This window comes from Elaeis guineensis, chromosome 5 (genome assembly GCF_000442705.2).
Source record: "Elaeis guineensis isolate ETL-2024a chromosome 5, EG11, whole genome shotgun sequence".
Taxonomy (NCBI): domain Eukaryota; kingdom Viridiplantae; phylum Streptophyta; class Magnoliopsida; order Arecales; family Arecaceae; genus Elaeis; species Elaeis guineensis.
In genome coordinates, this window is record NC_025997.2 from 127,392,597 (window position 1) to 127,417,399 (window position 24,803).

The 24,803-nt window shown below is 37.1% G+C and overlaps 2 protein-coding genes and 1 pseudogene across 2 annotated transcripts; 2 read left to right on the plus strand and 1 right to left on the minus strand.

The window, feature by feature from the left end:
- Window positions 1-976: 976 nt before the first annotated feature.
- On the minus strand, window positions 977-2,117 carry LOC105046170 (uncharacterized; annotated as a pseudogene).
- Window positions 1,973-11,110, plus strand: LOC105045831 (uncharacterized). The gene is made up of 8 exons (XM_010924252.3): window positions 1,973-2,353; window positions 2,502-3,164; window positions 3,660-3,972; window positions 4,064-4,343; window positions 6,442-6,549; window positions 7,084-7,362; window positions 8,893-9,036; window positions 10,495-11,110. The coding sequence occupies exons 1-8, from the start codon at window positions 2,116-2,118 to the stop codon at window positions 10,669-10,671; spliced, it is 2,202 nt and encodes a 733-aa protein (XP_010922554.1). The 5' UTR covers window positions 1,973-2,115; the 3' UTR covers window positions 10,672-11,110.
- A 5,592-nt stretch (window positions 11,111-16,702) lies between these two features.
- Window positions 16,703-23,985, plus strand: LOC105045830 (uncharacterized). Its single transcript, XM_010924251.4, is given in 7 exon segments — window positions 16,703-17,164; window positions 17,167-17,192; window positions 20,567-20,695; window positions 20,793-20,913; window positions 21,015-21,096; window positions 23,222-23,375; window positions 23,512-23,985. Coding segments are annotated over 7 exon segments (906 nt in total). The 5' UTR covers window positions 16,703-16,905; the 3' UTR covers window positions 23,647-23,985.
- Window positions 23,986-24,803: the final 818 nt, after the last annotated feature.

The window sequence follows — 24,803 nt, forward strand, 5'->3', positions numbered from 1 at the left end:
TTACTTATCCTTTCTCCACTTTCATTTACACATCCAACAAATCTTATCATCTAAAAGGATTGATCCAAACAAGCTTTTTTTTATTTTTAATCTAAATATTTTTTATTTTTTTGTTCCTTTATAAGGAACATAAATTTAAATTTAAATTTTTTTATTTTACATAGCATATATTATTGTCTAAAGGAATAAGAATAAGACCGGAATACTATCAACATTCAACACAAACCTGGAGGCATCTTTCTCCTATTTTTTATCCAAAAAGTTGAAATAATATTTGTATTAAGCATGTGATAAGCACTTAGAGCAAAAGATACTATAAATGGTAGTTACGCAGGAGATGCAGTTTTTGATTTCAAACATACTTTGACTTAAATTAATAATTTTTTTTCATCTTTATTCTTTTTAATCATAAAAATAAAAATAATTTATATAATTTTTTAATTAATAAATGAGATGTGTACATATATCCAACAATTAATTGCCCATAAGAATAAATCCATTTCAGCCTGTGTTTACCACAAAAATATGGAAGAAAAAAAAAATTCTATCAAAAAAAAAAAAACAAAACAGTTCAATTGTTCAGAATAAAATCAAAGGAAACCAGATAAACAACAGCCAAAAGTACCATTACAACGTTCAAAAAGATATTTTTAGCCCGTCTCCATAATCTCGCAACTTCACTGCTATTCAGTTCTACACAATGTTTTCATAATCGGATCAGATCGGTCGGATCGACCGATTAGATCAAATATCAATTTTAATCTCGGTCCGAAATTTAGGATAGACTTAGTTGATCTTTAGCCCATAAAATCGGCAAGAACCGATGAACCGATCAGTCCGTGATGAATCGGTTGGGTTGCAGGTTAATTATCTGCGGATAAAAATCACTGCTAGAGTATTTTTCCAGATACTTGCACCCATCAAATCCTTTCATCCTGTCGCCTCTACAAACTCCTCCAATGCACACACTTCAATCTCAACGACCCTCGCTACCGGCTGGAGCCACAGAGAAGACCGAAGAGGCACGCCAGCTAGCAGGATCCACGAATGACCTAACGGGCGCTAATGGGATGGCGAAGTGGATGGAGAAGTTGCGGTAGTTGGTGTAGTTTCTGTTGGAGCTACTGTTGTGGCCCTCGTCAAAGTTGAGGGTATAGCTCAAGGAGTCATACAGAAACCTCAATGATCCCATTCGCACGATGCTACCACCATCGTGTCTGGAGTTTCGATTGAATGATCGGATGAAGATCTTCCAATAGAGCCCGATCGCGAGCTACGACAACTTTTGTACCTTCATCGTGGCTCTCCACCACCACTACTCCCTCCTCCACCGACGATCTCACCCATCGCCTCTCTCCGACGTCCATATCCACTGCCACCACTCGACGGAGGATGGCATCGAAGAAGAGTGCTTGCTGGTCCAAGGGATCCAGAAACAACAGCATCTCCGCACGAACATGGCATTGACCATTGATGCCTCATCATGCAATGCCGAATAGATCTGCTCGGCAGCGTCCTCAAAGCTCAAGCTGCTCTATGTTTTTTAAAATGATAGGATCTTGGGTCAATTGATCGGGTCGATCGGTTGGTCTGATTGGTCTTGATTTTTTTTTTTTTTTTTCACTCCGATCCAATGACCGATCCGATTTTGAAAATATTGGTTCTACCATCACCGCGCCGTGACCGCACTCCCAAAAGTTCACGTTTTTATTTTTCTTTTCGGTACAGAAGTTCACGTTAAGCCCGCGGGAGAGGGGAAGCCATGAAAACACCGGGACAGGAAGCCGTCTTTCCACTACCCGCCGCTTCGATCCCTCACCCGAAAAACTATTAGACGAATTCGACCTCTCGCCACGTTTGTTACCATTAATTCTCCTCCACGGGTCACCCTCCACCTCGGCCCCACTCGCTCTCCCTGACGCTTTTTTTTTTTTTTTTTTGTTTGTTTTGGGTGAAGAATGACTTCCCCCGACGCTTTTCAACTCCATCGAGTCGGTGAGACGCTGCCTTTGTCCTGCCACCCCCGCTTTCTCCTTCAAATCATGCGGGCCCCCGATGGGATCCTGTCCTCCGCTCCGTCCCTCTCCATCTCCCTCCTTTTGATTGGCTCCGCCCATGGCCTCCCCGGGCGTCGAGGACGTCATAGAGTTCTTGACGGCGCATGGCTTCGCCCGCGCCGCCGCCGCCCTTCGCGACGACGTCCACTCCCGCTCCGCCGCCGGTGACGCCGACGCCCTCGGCCTCGACCTCCTCCCGCCGCTCAGGATCGGCGGCGGCGGCGGCCCTCCGGCGAGCTCCGCCTCCAGCTCCCGCTCCTCCGACGCCTTCGTCAGCCCTGGCTCGTCCCCCTCCGGTATTCCTGGCGGAAAATCTAAAACTACTATTCTTCGAGCAAATTACAAGCCCATTTTTGTCGATTACTTGATTAAATTGCTACTTTTGACTGGCATTTGATCGTAAATTCTTGATCTTGTTGCCTATTTTGATGTTTTTTTGGACAGAACTATTGAATCCTTATGGAATCTGGTCGCCGGGTGGGGCTAAATCATCCGATTCGTCGTCGGAGGTGGAATTTGGGACTGCGCGAGAGTATGATGAGTCGAATTTGTTCAATGACCCCTTCTGGGGTGACGATCAGTACGAGGCCTATCTCAATGATCCGTACATTGTAAAAATGAGCCCGAGCCCGAGCCCGAGCCCTGGTGGATGCCAGACCGAGGATAAGTTTATAATGTCTATGGATGCTGAAGAGAGATTTGGGAAGCAAAAAAGGATTGATTTTTGTACCGGAGATAGGCATGGAGATGGTGTTGGTGCTAGTTGTGAGGGTTGTTCTGAGATTTATAAATGTTCTTCTCCTCGGTGCGATTGCTGCAGTGAATTAAGGGAGCAGTATGACGAGGACATTATTGGGAATTCGAGTTTGACGATATATGGAAGGTACCAGATATTGGATGACCATACAGAGAGATTGGATGAATGCGGGGAAGAAGATGGGCTTCAGTTGAAGCGCATTGATCAGAGGCCAGAGGATGTTGTTTTGGAAGGTGATTTGCTTCAAGATGTCGATGAAGAAAGGAAGAAGAAAAGTTTGGAGTTTGGGTTAGTGGAGAAGGAACCTCATATGCTGGACTCATATGCTGATGCCAGGAGTAATCTCACAAGTGAGCATTTCTTTTTCTGTTTTTTTTTTCCTCTTTGATTTATGGTTGTTTTCTGTTAGTTTTATTTTTGGCAGGGGGTCACTGTCAATTTGTGTAGTCCATTGGAGCAAAAATGATGAGTTGATAGAATTTGCAATGAAGTCTGTTTGTTAATCATGGTTGTGATTGATTGAGTAAATAAAAGTTTTCTATCTTATTGTTAGACCAATCTCTTTGTTATATTGGACGCTAAATCTAAAAAGAATTCTAACTTAACTACATTCTAAAGAGAAATGATACTTGTTTGTGATGTGACCATCCTTACATGTTATTATATGTTCAATATTGTATGTTTTCTTAATTCTTCTTCAGCTCTTGTGCCTCAGCTCTTACAGTTCTTCCATTCCATTATAATTTTAGAAATATGTGTACTTTTCTTTCTTTATATTTACCATTGTTTAGATGCTGGGTTTTATAATTCTTTTCCTTATTGAAATTTTTGTCATGTGAATACAGATGGTGATTCTGTATATGAGAGAAAAAGTAGTGGGGATTCAAACAACTGTGGTGGTGTGATCATGGTAAATACTATGGATGATGAGGAGGTGCAAAAAAGAGACTACTGCATACAACCTTTTCCTGAGAGAGCTTCTCAAGATGTAGATGATGCCTATGCAGAGTGTGAAACACTTGATAGGGGACTCGAGGATTCTGGAGCCATGGACATTGAAGGAGAGGACCATATTACCAGTGATGAACTTCAGCTGTATAATTGTGACGAGGATGAATACGAAATATTTGAGTTGAGAATCATACATCGGAAAAACAGGTATAACGAGAACCAAAGCTTCCTGTCAGAGTACAATTTGATTAATGCATAAAAATATCCCTGTGCTCACATGTTAGACAATCAATCTCAGGACTGGCTTTGAAGAAAACAAAGATCTGCCAATTGTTTTGAACTCTGTTATAGCAGGCAGATATTATGTCACTGAATATATTGGTTCAGCTGCATTCAGCAAGGTTGTCCAGGCACATGATCTTTATGTGGGAAATGATGTGTGCCTTAAAATAATAAAAAATAACAAGGATTTCTTTGATCAGAGTTTGGATGAGATCAAACTCCTCAAATTTGTGAATAAATATGACCCTGCTGACGAGCACCATATATTGCGTCTCTATGACTACTTCTATCATCAGGTTTGTTGTATCAATTCAGCATATAAGAAGTATCTTGAATAATGTTCCAACACTTCTTTTTACCCTGCTGACGAGCACCATATATTGCGTCTCTATGACTACTTTTATCATCAGGTTTGTTGTATCAATTCAGCATATAAGAAGTATCTTGAATAATGTTCAAACACTTCTTTTTACCCCATTCTCACTGAGCATATAAGAAGTATCTTAAATAATGTTCAAACACTTCTTTTTACCCCATTCTCACTGAGATATGTCATGCCCATCTCAAAAGAAAAAGAAAAAAAGCAAAGTTCTTTTGTCTTTCTAACTGATGCTCAACGTGATAAAAGTTTATAACTATGAACAACTGTGTATGAAATATTGAAATCTCTTTTCTTATACAATCCTCCTTGATCTGCACTCTTGAGCATTACAATTTTATATTGGCATGTATACAAAAGTAATTGAGAGATTGACCTATAAAGATTGGATCAAGGTCAGTACTCTTCCTCTAGTGAGAGGAATTGACTATTTGATGGCAAAAACAGTCATATCGAAGTCCTCTTCCATAGTTGCGAACTCTAAACTCAAAAGGAGAGCCAAGGCACATTGACAAAGTATCTACTATACATCTCATCCTATTTATCCCAACCTTATTGGACACTTTACATATAACCCTATTAACAGTCTCTTTCTCAAATCCACTTAAGGTGGATAATCTAGTTGAAATGACTCAGCATGATTTGAAATATACCAAAAGCTCATTCTACCCCTAGGAGATCAGCCATCATTTGCATGTTGTGAATAGCTAGAAAAGACTGCTCTCTCAACATTTTATGTATAAAAAGAAAGGTCTAAAAGGATTCTTTTTCTCATTGGGGTACCTCTCACCAAACATTTCCTAAGATCATGGTAGAATGTTAAGCGCAAGGATGTCACTTATAACTCTGTTCTTACCCCTTAAAATTCCACTAGATGCCTTTGTGCAACCAGCTGATTCTAATCCATCATCCCTACTTGGAAGGACATCCAAACTTCAGACAGTTTCTTTTATCTTTTTCCTTTTTTTGGGTAAAGGCACATCTGGGACAAGTCATAGGCACTCTTTGTTCACATTATCATGATACTTTCTACAGTCAACATAAAACATGCAAGAGATGTCTCCAGTTGTCTTGCTGGAGTAACTGAGATCTTTCTCCGATATCATGGACACACTCCTGGGCCGCCGAGCAGTAAGAAGTCATCAAAGTTAAAAATTTTATCTCCAAGTAAAATTCTTATCTTTAGTCTAATTTCTTAGATGAGCTCTTATGGCACATAGCTGGCATTGTGGAAGATGAATATTTAACACATTCAATAAGCTTAAGAGGCGTGTAGTTCTTGATGCAATTATCACTCATCATTACTATTAAATCTAGGCAAAGAAACTGATATTAGACCATGGCAGAGAAGTGGTCCTAGTAACAGACTTTTGTATCTTTTTATGCACTATATTTGACATCAACAATATGCAAGAATTGCTGATAAAGGAAGTGAAGAAAATTCATCAAGATCAAGTGCCTTCTTCTCAGCCATGTCAAACAATGCTTTCCTAATCTCTTTCTAAGTAATTTTCTAAAACATTGTATAAGTTATAAAAGATTGGTATAAGCACTACAGAAAGGGTATATGAGTACCTGCTAATATTCAGGGCATTAATGTAAGGAATGAGTTGCCAGTTCTTAGTAGGAGAAAATAAATTTTATAAGAATACTATGTATTCCACGAGCATTGTAGATAAATGATGATGGAGGTAACTTCAGCAGTTTTGGTGTTGAATCTGTATGTCATGTCTGTCAGATTGGTTCTCACTCGGTGGTTAACAAGCAATATTCCTTTGAAATCCATATGCGTTTAGTTAATATTTGCTCTTTTTATTTTTTAATTAGGTTATTTCATCTGTTAGGATTTTCTTCCTTTGTGATTAGATTTCTTTCTTTTAACGAGTATATCTGTTTTGTTCATGGCACTCATATATAAATTTATCCTTTCTAATTGAATTGCTTTATGAGAATGCAACTTCTAAAATTTGATTTGTTGATTGTTCAGAAATTCTGACCGCAGAAAACTCCTACAGGAACATGTTTTCATTGTTACTGAACTGCTTCGAGCAAATCTGTATGACTTTCAGAAATATAATCAGGAAACTGGTGGGGAGGTGTATTTCACATTGCCGAGGATACAGGTTTATTCTTTCTATTTTTAATACTCATTAGGGACTCATATAAAAGTTTTGTAGACTAGGAATACCTGTAAGACTAACATCGTCCACACCATATTACAAATAAAACTAATACATCTTGCCTTTTGCAATACTTGGATATACTTGCAGTCTCGCCTTGATCAGTAACAAATAAGGTGAGCGAAAGAATTGTTTTCTATACGTGTTGAAATATATGAAAATATTCATGCTGGCTGCTCTACAACTCAAGTCAAAATACACTAAAGCTTTATCAAAAAGGCATCGATTTGTAATGTAATTTGCAAATGTTCTCTCTGTTAACCATATCTTGAATCATCTGGTTCATTCTTTATTTTGTTAGGATCATTTCATTGGCTGATGCCAATCTTTAAGTTTCAAGTAACGTCGCATATTGTTTCCTATTTCTACAACAGAGACTTGAAATTCTATATTTTACTAATCTATTATTCGTTGTTGATAGGAAGAACAAATATTAAATTATTAATGACTTATATTGGATCTTTCCTTTTCTCTCAGACTATAGCTCGACAGTGTTTAGAGGCTTTGGAGTACCTGCATCATTTGAGAATAATTCATTGTGATCTAAAGCCTGAGAATATCCTTATCAAAAGCTACAGCAGATGTGAAATTAAGGTTATTGATCTTGGAAGCAGTTGCTTTCAGACAGACAACTTGTGCCTGTATGTCCAATCTCGTTCTTATAGAGCTCCCGAAGTTATTCTTGGTCTACCTTATAATGAGAAGATTGATGTCTGGTCTCTAGGTTGCATCCTGGCTGAGCTTTACACTGGTGATGTAAGTTTAACTTCATTTTTCTTAGCTTAAATTTATAGAGACATGCCTTTTTGTTAGATATTGTAACAATGTCTAGTGATATATAAACTCCAGGTATCATACTTGATTGGAATCATCACTCAAGTGAAAGTTCTTTTCATCCTTTTCTTGTAACTGCTTAGTTTGACAATGATATTCAGAAAATGCAATTCTTTCTAGAGAAGCTTATAAAATTGACAATGTGATTGAAAGATAGAACTTTGTCTTTGGAAATAGTCTTATGATTAAGTCCTCACGGTTTGCAGCACAATTTTCACCAATGTAATTTATGTTATTTGCCTTCATTCTAAGAAGAAATGAAAAAGAAACCATGATGGTAGAAAAATTAATTTTAGTTTCACAACTCCACAGTTTTGGTCTTCTTTAAACCCTACTGTTTCTCATGTCACCAACACCCTCTGTGAAATAGTTGCATCTATGATAGGATATAACTACAATAACAGCTTCAAGTTCTTTGATGGAGATGTAACCGAGATTTTGGATACTTCCTACTAGAGAAGTTCAGATCAAATACAAGTTGGTCTACAGGGTCAAGTGTCTCTATGATATCTTTATTGACCATACTATAGATTGATTACTTGCAGTGACTTCAATCAAGAGTATGACACTGACTTCGTTCATCACATTAAAAAAAAAAAAAGACGGAAGAAAGAAAAAAGACACTGACTTTGTCAAAAACCTCACTCCATCGCTAGACATAGTCATATTAGGTGAACTCTTAATGTTGTTATTATTTATATATCTGACCTCAATATTGTTGTATAATACAGGATAGAATATATATTAGATATATTGGTGTTAAATGTCTGGCCAACCTGGTTTTTCCAGGGCTCTTTCTATTTAAGCCCAGGCCTGGCCTGAAAACTGATATCTGGCCTGGCCTTATGTGCTGAAAAGGGAGCCCATGTGGCCATGCCAAGTATATAATACCAATTAATATACTATGTAGAATACTATCATGTTGTCACAAATTTTTAACTGCAAGAAGCCAGAGAAAGTTATAACAATGCACCAGAAAAGGAAGAATGCTTCAGTGGAACAAGTTGTAGTGCTTCTCTGTTATAGCATTTATTGCCAAGGTACCCATTCATCTCACTCTCTCATGTGACTTAAAGCCATTATCCTTCTTATTATGAGGGTTATCCCCTTTGTCTGAAAGCTTATCCTTCTTGCTGCAAGGATTTCTAAGTTTATTAAACAAATTCATTAAACCTACTCAGGATACACTTGAGGGATCATTCAATCAACAAGTTGTTAGGATTTGGAACTGCTAGTATAAACTCGATTACAACTCACTTCAATCATTGATGTTTTTTTACTCATCCATATGTTTCCCCCTTCAAAAACTTTGCTCAAAGTATCCACCCAAGAACAAGTGTTATTTATGAAGCACATATGTGCAGAACACTGCTTTCTATAATCTTTTAGAATTTTTGAAATTTTCTTTCCATACAAGCTGATTACAAGTTGTAAGGTTCTTTGCTGCAACAGGTGCTCTTTCCAGATGATTCAGTGGTCATGATGCTGGCTCGCATGATAGGGATTCTTGGTCCAATTGACATGGAAATGCTTATTACAGGCCAGGAAACACACAAGTACTTCACAGATAACTATGATCTTTATCACAGAAATGAGGTTTGAGTCACATTCCTACTCTTAACTTCGACATAAAAGCTGTCTAGTCATTTCCTAAACTTAAATAAGAATATCATTTTGTTAATATTTCCAAATGTTTGTTAGTTATAATTTTGTTTTCTCAGTGTTAATATGTTTTTATCTGTAGAAACTCTCTTTACCATAACTGCCTAGTAATTTTAAAATGGGAAATAGAATCACATTGAAAGACAAGAAGAATTCATTTCATCATTTGTCAGTCTTTCCAAGCTAAAATATATGATATAAGGCTTGCTAGTTATAATTCTATTTTCTCAATGTTCTTATGTCCTCGTATATAGAAATTCTCTTTACTGCAGCTACCTAGTAATTTTGAAATGAAAAATAGAATAATCTTACATAAGTCACTTTGCAGTATGCCACCAGAATCATACATCATATCTTTGTTTTGCTTAGTACTAGGTTTTTTGCTGCTGCACATGATGAACAAAGCTCTTTTAAACAAGGAGTAGCTGTTCATATAAAGTCCTGCAGTATTCACTGTGACATGTTTTTGTGAGTTCAATTGCTTTTCGTGAAAGGCCAATTTGAATGTCTTGCAATTTAATGTTCTTAGTCTTCAAGCTTTGGTGCAATGGTAAGGTTGCTCCAATTGTGACCTGGGCATGTCATGAGTCAAAAAACATAGAAATATCCTCTCCACATGTGGGGGTAAAGCTGGAACCTCCCAGACCCTGCACAGTGGCCTTTTTGGGATGCTTTCTAAGGGATACATTATTTTGGGATTTTGGTTTACAGACAATCAATTTAGGTAGATCATCTATCGGTTTGAGCTAGAACTCCATCTTTCAAAGCAGAGGATCGATTCAAAGTAACTCAAAAGAAAAGGAATACATACAACCTGTTGAAGTGGCATTTGTGTAGATACGGAGCATGGACAGATGAATCCTGTGCAACTTCTAAATGCATGGATGGCATGTTTTAGTGAATCTTGTTTACCCATGTGTTAATCTCTTCATGATGGCTAGTTTCTTGACTCGTTGTTTCTTAAATGCAAGTCTTTCTTGAAAGACTAGCTATTGGAAGTACTATGCATAATTGACAACATAAAGATTGCCCGTAGCCATAAATCATATGATGACTATCTTCCATCTGAAACTCATGCTTGAAAATTTCTAGATTGTTGCCTCTGCAACATTCAAACTGCTGCAAATTTACTCCATTTTTACTTATGACATAAGGAGTCTGGATATAACGTTCATTAACTCAAGAATAATCAACAAACAGGATCCATGTAGTGCGATGGGGAAGTTTGTTGTGTTATGATATAGTTACCTTGTGAGCTGGATTTCTTCATAAAAAAAGAAAAGGTTCAAATGATTATCAAGTGCCATTAAGTGTAATCTTGCCAAAACTTTTGGAAGTATGTTATGACTATTGAAAAATAACTATTTTATTTTGTCTATATGTGCTTCTCAGGAAACAGATCAGATAGAGTATTTGATACCTGAGAAGTCATCGTTGGCACATCATTTGCAAGTTTCTGATGCAAAATTTCTCGATTTCCTTTCATATTTGCTCCAAATAAATCCTAGGAGGCGGCCCATGGCAAGACAAGCATTACTACATCCATGGCTTTCCTTTCCATACAAGTAAATCTCCATCCGAAGTATCACTGATGCCCCTCGTTGTAAAAGGCCAGTGCCATACCACCTTGTTTTGATGCCTGCTATTGCTATTGCTTTTGCTAAGCAAAGGCATTTTCACCATCTACAGGTTCAATGTTCTGTTGTTTCTTTGTCTGCAAATTTCCGCATCCCAAGTGTACTGAGTGAATATCTTACAAACAATAAAGAGAGAATTATACCAAGTGAATCAAGTCATACATGTAACTTTGCATGTAAATATCTAATATACATGTTCTGTATACATTTGATGGCTTTTTCTGAACTGGTCGTTAATGCTGATAAATCAGTGGAACGCTTCTGATTTCTAAAACTCCGATACCATATTGGACAGCTGACTGATATTGTTTTAGATTAGAAATTTTGAAACGGGATCTGTAGATATCTTAAATGATATGTAACGTTCAATACATTGAATAATCAGCAAATATGTCATTTTTTGTATTTGAATTATTTTGGTGTAGAGGAGGCATCTTTAATTTCATATCGATTGTGGGTCAAGAGAAAATATGGTTTATATGAATTGAAATCTTTTTTTTTTTCCGTTAGATGTCTCTTAAAGAACAAAATCATGAGGCTCCATGTGACAGCGTCAAAGACCAAAACAAACAATATCTCATATATACGGATGCGGAATCAATTCAATCATCCGAACTATCCGACTCTTTGACTCATGACTGCAACATGAATATCTTGCAAATGGATGTCAAGCTATTAGACATACATTAGACATACATGGAGATAAGGATATTCTACAGAGAGGAGGTTGATGAATCTGTTGATGGTGATAGTCGAGGCATGGAACTCATCACTGGGCAGGGGTAATGTGGGCCTTGAGGAGGTGGACAAGATGAAGAGGAGGGGTGGTGCATGGGGCTAGAGGTGCCAAATGGTGACATAGAGGTGAGGTTGGGCGGCGGCGGTGACAATGGAGGAGGTGGTAGAGTGGAGGAGAAGGGAAGAGAAGGGAGAAAGTTCCCGTATCTTTAATTAAGATATCTACTCGAGTTGCTACAATTTGTTTTATGGCTATTTTGGCTACAAATTAACGTCAAGTTGCAGCTTAGTGCATGATTTGAGTTGTAGGTATCCTAAGAAGTCTGCGCCTGCAAGTTTAAGTTACATGTGGCTCCACTTATGGAATTTCAAGTAGTCTTTATAAGAAGGCAGACTTATTAGCTGATAGATACTTTATAATTCATCAGTTCATAGATAATTTCGTGTTTATTCATGCTATTCAAATAAAAGGAACCGTTTGGAGACGAAAAAATAGAGTACGCTTGAAAATAATTTTTTTGGACATTTTGATTAAATAATTTCTTCATGGTTAAAAAAAAAAAAAAAAAAAAAAAAAGGTCTCTTTGACAACATAGAACGCCCTATCTAGCCACTGGAGTATTGGCAGCGTGACCCAGTATTGGTAATCCAAAAAGGTTGAAAAATAAAATCGAAATGTGAAGAATTCTTTTAGTCCTGCTCCATTACGGTCATAGGAAAAAGGGGTCAAAAAAAAAAAAAAAAAAAGAGTATGATAGAATAATCCTGAGTAAGTGAACTTTATTCAGATAATTCCAGTAACACAGGATTATTTTATTCCGCTGGGGTGGAAGAACCTTCTTTCCACGAAAAAATTATAAATTGATGAGCGTTCCCCTCAACAATTTATTCGGCCAATGTGGAATATCTATCTTGTCAAGCATTATTCCAGAATATGACTCACGCGGTCACCACCCTTGGCCTCAAAAGTTAATTCCAAATCTTGACTTACTTAAATATATAATATAATGCAAGCATAATGTAGATCGTAACATATCATTTCCAATGAAGAGTAATGGCATAATTACATAAATTCTGCGACGGAACAACGTTAGTTCCCGGATAGCTGGTATTGAAATGGAGAACTTTTGTCGTCACGCCAAGTCCTCCAAGGAGAGTATATCCACGAGGATTAGCTGTCATAACTTATAACCATTGGCCTCGAAGACTAAGCCAATTCAACTATGTCCCTTGTAATGATCACCACCAACAGTGCCTGGAATGTGTAGTTTAGCCACTACGAACTAAAAAAATATATCTTATGCTGTCCTATGTTTGAGCCAACTTGCCGAGTACCAATAAATTAGGCTTGCAATTTAATTTTATGTGTAAAATGACTGGTATTGGGTCCCTTTGGCAGAACAAGAACAAGAACAAAGTACTTTCATGCTAAATTTAACTTTATCTAACTTGCCAAAAACCAAGCATGGCCCACGACTCAAACTTGGATCTGACAGCATCTGAACAAAGCAAAAAAAAAAAAACATTTCAAATTGCCTATGTAGACAACATAACTTTGAATTCTAGAAATATTTTTATTTATTTCTGTTTTGATAATGGTGATTCAAAAATTAGTTGGTTTATGTTTTGTACGCGTTACATTTTTTGAGGTTTACTTTTTAATATAGTTTTAATTTGCTGCCCTAAAATTTTGGTCTGACAACAACTCACCAAATCGAACGATAATATATGTCCAGCAAAATAAATAGTCAATTAAATTTTTGAATAATTAATAAAAAGTTATAGTCTGATGTGATTTTTTAATTTGTCCAAAAAAATATAACATGACCGATTGATAGATAAAATAAACTTTCAAATTATAACGTGTCTGATAATGCATACATTCATCATCCTAATCAGTAGATAAAAAAAGAGCTCAACTGCTTTTCCTATAATTTTATGATCTTAATCACAAAAATTTTCATACTCATTTTTATAAATATTAAACAAAAAGAATCGTCACGTACTACAAACAAAACTCCACACATGATATTTTTCTCTTTCTGATCTTTTCTATTTCCTTTTGAAACTCTACTTAATTTAAGCATTAGCGAATCTCTACCGAATATGCCCAATGAATCTTCAATTATTTCTTGTGATTGCAGATTTACTCTAATGCCAAGCCATACTTCTCTATCTCTATAGAGTAGAGTGATCTATCCATCCATCCTATCAGGTCGGATTTGCCTTTAGAGTGAATTATGAAAAATATATTTTTGATAATCATTTATGAAGAGACACGTCTCTAGATTTAGACCCAAAAGACATCTTTCGAATTGGTAATTTTCTTTTCATTAAGGCGATGTAATGTATCCAAGGCCAAGGGGCAAGTCCCTTAAATAAAGGGATGCGACCTTTACCATAAGGGACCTATTCACTCAGAATCTCTCATATTTATGAATAAAGTATTGAGTTATTTGATCCCACACAACTCAACATCCTATAGTGAGGGTGCAAGAGTTGATTACCATCTAGTTGGTAATATATACCAGTAGACTTCCTTTATTTTATATGTTGTGATTGTTATAGGAATTCTATATTTTTTTGAAGCTGATTTCCACCATCTAGAACCTAGATAGAACTGAGAATATTGGGCCCAGTTATACAACTTAAAACCAGTTACCTCAACAATCGTTAATGGCTATCTAATTAAATTTACAGCACCAGTCAAATAAGTTATGAAAGTAGTCTACTAATCTTGGTGCTCCCTCCATGGTAACCAACCAAGGAGTCTATTTGCATCTTTCACTGGGCATCCTAGAGAAGTAGAGCTGATCATGGATGAGTTTGGACATAGAAAATACCAAAATTTAAGTAGACTTGGTCTCAAGACCGACCAAAAATAAATATAGTTTTGACTTGTGACCTGTGTAATAATCATCTCTAAATTAGGAAGCTGTGTCAAGTTTGTTATATCCAATATAAACACAAGCTAAATAATTACCCAAAGATCCAGTAAACCAAGAAAGAGGTTGAGAGAGATCATGGGATCAAATAAGTTAATTTAGTCATCTTGCCTCCTCTCTCTTAAAAATATCACTCAAAAAAATTAGTGGGTGTCAAAATAATCATAGTCATTCACATTGCTCCCTGTTGACATTATTTAAATTTATTTTAATCGCAAATGCTCGCAAAGAAGCTGTTACCCTCAAAGGAATAATGCTATCTGCAACCAATACAAACGTGTCAGGATGCTATTCGTTCCTGCACCAGGGAACTGTTGTGTTGTCCATGGCACCAATGTCCTGAATCCAACCGATCTCCTTCCCGTCCCATGGCGCCTTATTTATGAAAGCTCTTTCTTTTTGGGCACCGCCCTTGGGCCTCGTACCATTGCTCATCTGCAGGTGACCTCCCCTGACGACACCCCGGAGAAATGTACGTGAGAGAATAAACATCATGGTTCCTTATCCACTTTTGACTTGACGTGCACAAGGGGACACAAGGGTGGGTCCCATTCATTTCGTCACTTCATCCAATTAGCATCTCGTTATCTAGATGTGAAATACGAGAAAATTAAAAACCAGGGCATCATCCTCTAAGTACAGAGGAATCAAAACATTAAATACAATAAAAAATAATAATAATAGGAAAACAAATCAGCTAGCCGATCGATCCCATATATAACACCAAAGACTTGGAAGTCAATCTTCACAAAAATAGAATAGGAGGCTCTCATGTCATTCAACTGATAAAAAGCTACAAGCCTTGATGCATGGTTTTGGAATCTAACCATTATTTCATTTTATTCTTCTTTAATTCAAAAAATTTATAAGAAAGACTCGATCCATTTGGTCATTAGCAAGATGCTCTTTCTTCCACCTCTTCCGCTAAAATCAATACATTCTTCTTATATCTTGGAACCAGCTGCCCGATGGCTGACTGACTTTGACTCCCGGTCAAAATTGGAGTTTATGGTGGCTAATAATGCACTCCCTCACATCATGGTTGCTCTTATAGAGGCCTTAGTTAAACACCCCCTATCTCATTAACTTCATGCAAAAATAATACATCAAACACGTGCATACCACTGAACCTAGTCATGATTTCGGTTGGATACAGACCATGGCTTGCTTTTGTCGCTCCTTTGTTCCCACTGGAAGAACCCCAGCCTACGAATCCCGTGCCATATACAACTGCCACTTAGAAAGCCAGTTAGGAGATGCAATGAAATCAATAATTTTGTACTGGTCCATCAATAATAAACAAATAATAGAATATCCCAAATTCAACAACTCTGAGTTGGATTTCCTCCAACGTCCATAAAAGTAGCGGAAAAGTAAAAGCTTCCAGCATGTGCTCTCCATCATTCCATGCAAAAGGCCGAGCTTTGGACTTCTTCGACCTTCCACCTCAGCTGCAGGCCCCACCCATGAAAACCCCATGACGAAAATAAGCATCACATTCCATGGTATATCTTTGAAATTATAAATTACTTTTCTTACTGTATAAAAAAAAAAATAAGCAGGACAGTTCATAAACACAATATATTGAATATGATGTATATTATTTGATTACTGTCCACCATCATCCAGAGATGCATATGTCCCCGTGCAATGTATAGGCTGCATCATAGAGGGTTGTGATTGGATATACAGTGTATGATTTGCTCAATTCAATAAATAATAATTTTTTTTAACATAATTATTTTTAAAAATAAAATATATAATTTATTTTAATAAAATATTATAAGTTCAGGAAGTAGTAGGTGATATTCTTTATAATTTTATTGTGACGTCTGTTTAATATATTTTTTTAAAAAATAAATAACATCATTGATTGGGTTGATCATTGATTGGATTATTTCTTACGTAGTAATTTAATTGGATGTTAAGGTCGGATGTATCTCCGTGTCTTATAAAATATTTTATTTTTTTAATTTTTTGAAATTTATTTATATTAGGATGATGTGAATGCTTGTTTGTTAAAAAATAATAATAATAATAATAATGCAGGCGATGCTCTTGAGTCAAAAAGGATTCGGACCGAGACTGAACCGACCCGCTGTCGCCCGAACCAACCTCAACTCTCTCTCTCCGGCATTGCCGGTGAATGGCCGTGAGCGACCCGGAACATCCATCTGAGGGTGTTTCTAAAAATAAATAAAAACATAAGAAAAGAAATCCTGCACCACCACCGAGCGGTGGGTCCCACCTCCGTCCCCACGCCATGATTGCTGCCTTCCCTTTGTGTCCCCGCCCCACCCCCCTCTCGCGATTTTGGCCTCCCTTTCTCTCCTCCATTTCACCTCCTCCGGGCCGAACCTTCTCCCCATTCCCTGCGGCGTATCCTGCCCCGCTTCGCGGTTCCAATAACGCTCCGCCACGTGGACGCCTTTCGGCCTTCACTCCCCTGACTCCCGTCCTCTTCCTACCCCTTCGGGGATCTCATGGCGGAGCTGGCCGCGGCCGAGGTCTACGCCGCCGCCGGGCGGAGGACGAAGACGGGGCAAGCGTGGCGGACGGTGCTGGGGTGGTTGGGCTTCCTCTTCCAGATCCTGCTCCAGATCCTGAGGGGCACGCCGTCTTGGGCTCAGGTGCTCTCCTTCGTCGGCCTCCGCCACCCGCTCCTCTCCTCCTCCTCCTCGTCCTCCTCCCCGGCCTTCAAGCCCCTCCCCGCCGAGGCACCCACTGACACCCCTCCCCCGCCTCCCCTGAGGTTCTCGATAAGCTCACGGTATGTCATCGTCTCTGGTCCTCTTGTGGGAAAAATGGAAGAAAGGAGCCCACTTTTATCCTTGAATTTAATAAAAATCCCACCTTTTGTTGCTTTTCTGCATCTTTACTAGTGATTTTTTTATTTTCGATTAGAAGGAAGAGTAGTTAGAAGGATCCAGTTTTCGTGCGATTAGTCTATATTTGATGGTTACTTATGATCTTTGTGAGCTTTCTGGATCCGGATGTTCTATTTAGAATTCGGAGATCGGTCATTAAGCCGGAACGATGCTAGGATCCAATCATGTATTCTCTGGAGTTTCGACCAATTTTAGATTCTTTTGGGAGCTTTGAGTGCCTGTAACATCTGTGCTCCTTTAGTTCCATATCGGAATTTCACCACTTGCAGCTTCAGGGGCTGGATATAATTATTGGATTCTAAAAGGTGGTGTGATGATTGATTCCAATTACTGGCATGGTTTTAGGATGAAGCGTTGAATACTTAGACATATTCGCTTTTTCGGCTGATGTTGTCTGACCATCACACAATGGATAGTGCTGGTCAAGGTGTAATTTGGTGGGTTTTGGGAAGTGCATAGTTAAATAAAGGGCAATTCAAGATCAGTTTTAGAGGAGTAACATCATCGGGTTAAGCAGGGAATGAGCTCCATGCTCTGGGAGGATGGTCATGAACAAGATCAAAATTGCATTTGACTTAGTTCAGATTTTGCCTCTTCTCTCACTTGGCCTTGGATTTCTATTTGCTGATAGGAGTACTGCCAATGCTACCACCACTAACGCAACATGCTCACACCACTACAAACCTTTTCAGTTTTCACCAATCATAACCCCCCCCACCCACCCCCCCAAAAAAAAACAACCCCCTTTCACCAATTGTGGTGTTGGGTGATGATGCAGAACTGGACAGCAGCTGAAAAGAATGCTACTTTCTAAGATAGATGAAATGTAAAAAATGGCATACTTTTGGTACTGACTTTTCCCATTTTCAGTTACAAGGTTTGGTTAAGAGTATCATAAGGGGGTGCTATATATTAGAGGCTTGAAGTCTTATCACAATCTGTGTACACCCAACAGTAGAAACCACTGATTTAGTCCAAAAAATGTTCTACGTACTGCTACCATGTCACTGGTCAGCTAGAGGATGGAAAGTGGATAGAAAATAAAGCAAGTTGGACCCTTATCCCATATTTATGGAATAAAGATGTCTTGTTGTTTTGGCTTCCAAGCATCAATGGCATATGGCAAAGTTCTTAGGCACCCAATCAATGTTTTATGGTTACAAATAAATTAATTGATTTGTTTGATGATGTTCTTGAAACAGAGAATGAAATAAGATGGCTTGATGATAGCTACTGAATTCAAAACTAGGAGCATCGAGAATGAGTCATAAACTTGTTTTTTACACCAATATGTGATCTTTGAGGCCCAGGAAGGGGAGCATAAAGCTTGTCTTTATAACTTAATACTTCTATCTTGCCATACCAGAAATATGCCGTGGCTCGTCGCATGTTATTGTTGCAACAAATGATTGTGTTACTTATTTAGCAAAATCTTGGGAATTCTAGTGATCTAATTCTGCAATGCTTTAGCTATCCCTTTATATTCTTTGATTTTTTTAGTCATTTGACTTGAGAGATCTTCCACATGTTCTTTGGTGACTATAGCTAGAACTAACTAATTACTTGAATTTAGAATGTAGGGGTGGGTTGGCATTGTAGAATTTGAATGATTGAATCATGAATGTTTTTGGGAGGAAGGTCCATTGCTTTTAGAACAAAGTGATATTTATACAGGCTATAGCATGAACTTTTGGACTTCACTAATAGGATGCTTTCTTGTAGCCGCTCAGGTAATTTGTTTTTACCCTAAAAACTGAGGGTTTAAAAGTGAAATGACCTTGGCTACATATGGCCCTTTGGGGAACAAAACACTTGATGAAAAGGAATCTAACATGTTGGAATTTGGAAATAACTTGAAGAAAGTTTCAGAATTCTTTTCCAGTGATTTATTTTTTAAATATGACAGCCATAGGATACAATATAAAGCAAACCACAAAAAATTGCGTGAATTGAAGATGTGTCTGTAATTTGATGTTCAAAAAGAACTTCGCACAATTGTAGGTCCATTCATGAGTTTGAATATTGTTTAGCTGAAGGGTTGTTTAGTCTTTTTGTATCTAAGAATTCCACTCTAAAAGTTTTCTCTGTTGATTGTATATTCTCTCTAACTTCTTTTCCTTTCCTGTGAAAATTCATGCCTGTTCCTAGTGGCAATGGAAAATAAGAATATAAGATCATGAGAAAATTGAATCATATGACACCAATACATTATTTACATTATATAGGATAAACTGTTATCAACTTCTTCAGTAGGTCAAGCTGAATATGGTATAGCATTTTATTTAAATTTATAGATCATGTGGTTGCACCATTTAAATTTTCCATCCCCCTAAATCCAAGTGCCTTATCACATGACATTAATATTTTTATCCACATTATATAGGATAAATTGTTATCAACTTCATCAATACGTCGAGGTTTATATGGTCTAGCATTTTATTTAAATTTATAGATCATATGGGTGCACCATCTAGCTTTTTCATCCCTCTAAATCCAAGTGCTTTCTCTTTAGTGGTATTCAGTGCCTTGGAGGATTTAAGGAATACAATTGGTTGGGGAAGAGGTTCTCTATAAGGGAACATCAAACACATAAATTATACCTTAAGCAATTGCCAAGCGAAGCAACTTTTCTATATACGATATTCCTCTAAATTATGTAATACTTGCAAGAGGTTAAAACCTATCTATTGATTTAGATTTTGTGGGGCGGCAAGATCTTTTATGTCTCAACCCTTTCTTACTTATATTTATCTTCCGGAAAATCTTGTTTGCCTCAATGTTCATGTTTGGGATAGTTGACTCCAGTCACCTTAATGTATCTATCTGTGATATTCGATTGCTAGCATATTGTTTATGGAGTTATGATTGGATACAACATGGGTGTGTATATAACAAGAACTATGCAACAGATAACAATCACAGTTTTAAAAAAGAGATTTTATTAAGGCAAGCTAGAATGACTGGGTTAAGAAAAGTTTGAGAGAGGGAATTAGAACTCAAGCATTTTCTCATAAAATTCCTCAAAAGTTTTGTTGACCGGAGAAAACCTTCTTTGATTTACTTTACTCTTTTGTTGTTCATTTCTCACTGCTTGGCTCTCTTTATACTTTTTTTGTTTACATAATATACTTTTTTTTCTTTTCTTGTATCAGAGTGGAAATTGTCATTTCATATTCTCCTCTTATGGTTGCTGCTGCCTCAACTCAGTTTTTTTATGCATCCTTCCTGTTAACTCCAATCTAGAATAAATGCGCAGATAGTGCTTGACTTGGATGAGACTTTAGTATGTGCATACGAGACATCTAGCCTGCCTGCCATTGTGCGTAGCCAGGCTATTGAAGCTGGTCTCAAGTGTTTTGAGTTGGAATGCATATCTATAGATAAGGTAGTTGTCTTTTAAATTCTTTCTTCTTATTTATCTGTTTGCCTATTTTTTATTGTCTAAAAGGAACTTATTTGAAATTGAAATTGCTGAGCTGAAGGAAGTCGAAGGAAAACAAAAGGTGAATCATGTTACTGTGTTCGAGCGTCCTGGTTTGCAAGAGTTCCTATGTCAAATTAGTGAATTTGCAGATCTTGTTCTCTTTACTGCTGGTCTTGAAGGTCTGATTTTCATCTAATATTTTTATTGATGGGCCATCCTTGCTTAACTCAATTTTTTATCCTTACTGCATTCGAAGTTTCATTCTTTGATGTTATTTCAGGTTATGCTAGACCACTTGTTGATAGAATTGATGTTGAAAATAGATTTAGTCTTCGTCTTTATCGGCCTGCAACAGTTAGCACGTAAGTTATGCTTATCTCAACGATAGCTGCAGCTACTCTTAGACTTGATTTTATTTGTTTGAAATATACCTTTTTCTATTGTTTTCTGAGGCTTGTTGTTGTTGTTTGACTTTAACAGTGTAGAGGATACTTTGAAGTGATATTAGTTAATATAATAATTTCAATCTTGACCAAATCCTTTTGGTTTATTATTGTCCCGACATTCACCAAGCTACATTTAAAGCTTCATTGACTTTGACTAAAAGTTTATGAAAGAACTCTGGACCCTTTGGACTGGACAGGGATGGGAATGACTTCACTCTTCTTGCCTTTCTTTGATCATTTTGACTGAATGGTGGATCGTTTCAAGATGGTTTCTCTTTTTGATTGTGTAGCTTGAGAATTTGTTGATGGTGGAAGGTTGAAAATTGTGATCCCTTGAGGTACCTAGGAGATCTAGTTGGAGTCTGTTTTACGTTCAACAATAAATTTCATGTGTTCACTTTTGGCAGAGAGACCCATGTGACAGGGAACTCGAAGTAACACAAGTTACATAATTATCTCTATTTTTTCACCCATTTGAAGATATATAAAGTCTGATTGATGGCTTTTGTATGATGAGCTGAAGACCAACAAAACGGTATTGGAGGTTAACTATATGATGCTGTACATCTCTTAGAGTTATCTTCGGGGATGATGTTTTATTGTTCCAGGAGAGTTTTTGTTATATTAATATAATAGTTGTTATTAAGTCCTATTTGTGGGCAACTGCAGTATAGAGTATATTTATGATGATATTTAAATTACAGTTAATGGATTTAGTTAAAACGAAGAAAAAAAATCTATTATCATGAATAATTTTATAAGCTTTTACCATCATTTCTATCTGAGCTTACAGAATCAACATTTTTCATGCATGTTTTTCTTTTAGATCAGATGTTTTTCTGTTCGAATTTTTCTATTTTTTTCTTTGATAACCCTGTGACTGCTAATTTACTTTCTTCCATTTGGCTTAGATTATCTGTTTTCTATTTCCATATTATGCAAAGTCTCAAAACCTGCGGTTCTCAAGATATGAACGTCTAGGCAAGAAGAAGCAAGCCTCAGCCAATTCACATGGAAATATAACTATAAAATCTTTATGATTCATGCCACATGAAGTGCTGACTAGCGATTATGAAGAACATATCTTATCATGACTACCCATCTTACGGTCCCTTTTACTTGTCTAATAATCCATGAATAAATGTTAATTCAGCTTCTCTTTTTGTCCTATAAATCATCATGGATGTAATGTAGTTGGCAGTTAAGAAGATCATATGCCAAATCTAGTAAATTACAAAATCTGTGCAGGTTTGTGGACTCAGCCAACTGGGACCAACTGCATATGAATAGAGTTCATAAGTAAAAATTCTGTAGCCCACTGAAGCATATATGGTATTTCATCTGCCACCACTGCACTGTAGCCAAAAGAATTTCATGTGGCAGAATATTTTGGGTCGAGACCACTGTTTACCTTCCAAAAGTGAATGCCAGGATCTGGATCTTGGTTGTTTAGATGGGATGTAGAGATTAGATGCATTCTGGACTTGGTATCTAGATGCATTGAGTCTGCCAGTTTCTATATGTTGAAACTTGTGCTTGGTTTGCAAATATGTTTACCGTGCTGCAGTACCTAAAGAATGTCCAATGCCAAGAGATTACCTCATCTATTTATTATTTTTATATCTATGAAAACATAGCCCTCAACTTTTTAAGGTACAAGAATACATGGGCATTGAAAATATTGGCTGTTTCTAGTGCAATCATCATCCTGGCTCATTTTACCTGAGAAGTCCTCTTGTGTTTGTATTTTCTTAAGGCGCATCAAACTTTGTGAGCATAAAATTAGGAGATTTACCTCAGCTTCTAGATTTCCAATGTGGTATCAGGGTCCCCGATACACTTACATACTATAGAGTATACTATAGAGTTCCTTTACCACTACGACAACCCGTTCTATTTACATTTATGATGTATATTTTTATTTGTTTAACTTGCGTATCCAATTAATTTTGAATGCATTCTACACCAAGTGATTCTTGTAATCATTTCCACTCTGGATTAACTCATTCTTTTAATTTTTTAATTCTATTATTTAAACCAGGGAATACAGGGAACATGTAAAAGATCTTACTTGCCTATCAAAAGATCTCAGCCGAACTGTTATTGTTGATAACAACCCATTCAGCTTCTTGCTGCAGCCATCGAATGGAATACCATGTGTTCCATTTTCTGCTGGACAGCCTTATGATGAACAGGTAAGAAGAATTTGAACCTTCTAATCAATTTAATGAAGGGAAAGCTAATTTATGTTTGTGATAATGAGCATCTCATAACTATGATTATATTTTATCTTTCAAATCTCATATTTTTCTTATCGTGTTCTGATTTCAGCTTATGGGGGTGGTTTTTCCTCTTCTTAAGCACCTCTCTCTCCAGAAGGATGTCAGGCCTGTACTATATGAAAGATTTCATATGCCGGAGTGGTTCCAAAAGCATGGGATCCCTCCCTCTAATCCGACTTCGTGATGTTTCCTGAATAGAATTAAGAAGCTATGGCTCTTCGAGCACCGGAACAGACAGATGCCTGCTGTGCCACAAAGCCACGATGGCATCTGATCTCTGGAGTGCCTGTACATTATTCAATTGTTAAATGCTCCTAACTAGATGTTGGAATTCCATAGTCTTTCATCCCACTTGTTCAAGCACGGAAAAGTTATGTTTGTCTGTGCTATTTAGATAAAACTCAGCACTGTACTTATGCAGCAGAAAATGTACTCTGATTTCTTGTAATTGGTTACACAATTGTAAGATGATAGTCAAGATCTGTTAGTGGATGAAATAATCAGTCAGTAAGGTTTCGAGGAATTTTCGTTTCAATTAGGGTGCCAGTTTGGTATTTGATGCAGGCTAGGATGGAATAATTTTCTCAAAGCAAAAGAGGCTATAACTTAGTAGGAATCGATTCATCAAAGAGAAGTGGTGAGAAGCAAGATTTTATATCATATCGGAGGCATTCCGTCCATCTCATTCTGTTTCTAACGGCATCGAAATGAGGTTGAATCTTCGAAATCCATCCATATATAGAGAGAAGAAGAAAGGGGAAGGAAAAAAAAGAAGAAGATGAAAATAAACAATATAAAGAAAAAAAAGAAGAGGAAGCAAGATGATAAGAATGAAGAGAGTAGAAAAAGAAAGGAAATAAAGATGGAAGAAAGGAAAGAGAAAAAAAAAAAAGGATAAGAAAAAGAAAGAAGAAAATAGAAAAAGAAAAGGAAAAAAAAGAAGGAAAAGAAGAAGTAAAGAGAGTTAGAGGATATATATTAGGATGCGGGATAATTGTCAGGACAACAGAGCAGCGATATTTCTATTTTATAAGATTTAAAATTTTGATTAAAAATAAAATGTAAATCATTCGCATATTATGTGCTATATGCTAACTTCTTGGATTTGCATAATTGGGAATAGCATTGAGCATGGGTAGCAGCATATAACTCTTAATGATATCATCCATATAGACAAATCTCTTGTGATATCATGTTCTGTGATACCACATCTCCTTACTCTAGGAGAAATTGTACCCTATGTGCATCATGTGATTGTGTATGCAGTCAATCGCAACCACTTATTTTTATGAATCTCATTCATTGAGTACTTATCTCTATGCATCTCTACAAGAAGGAGCG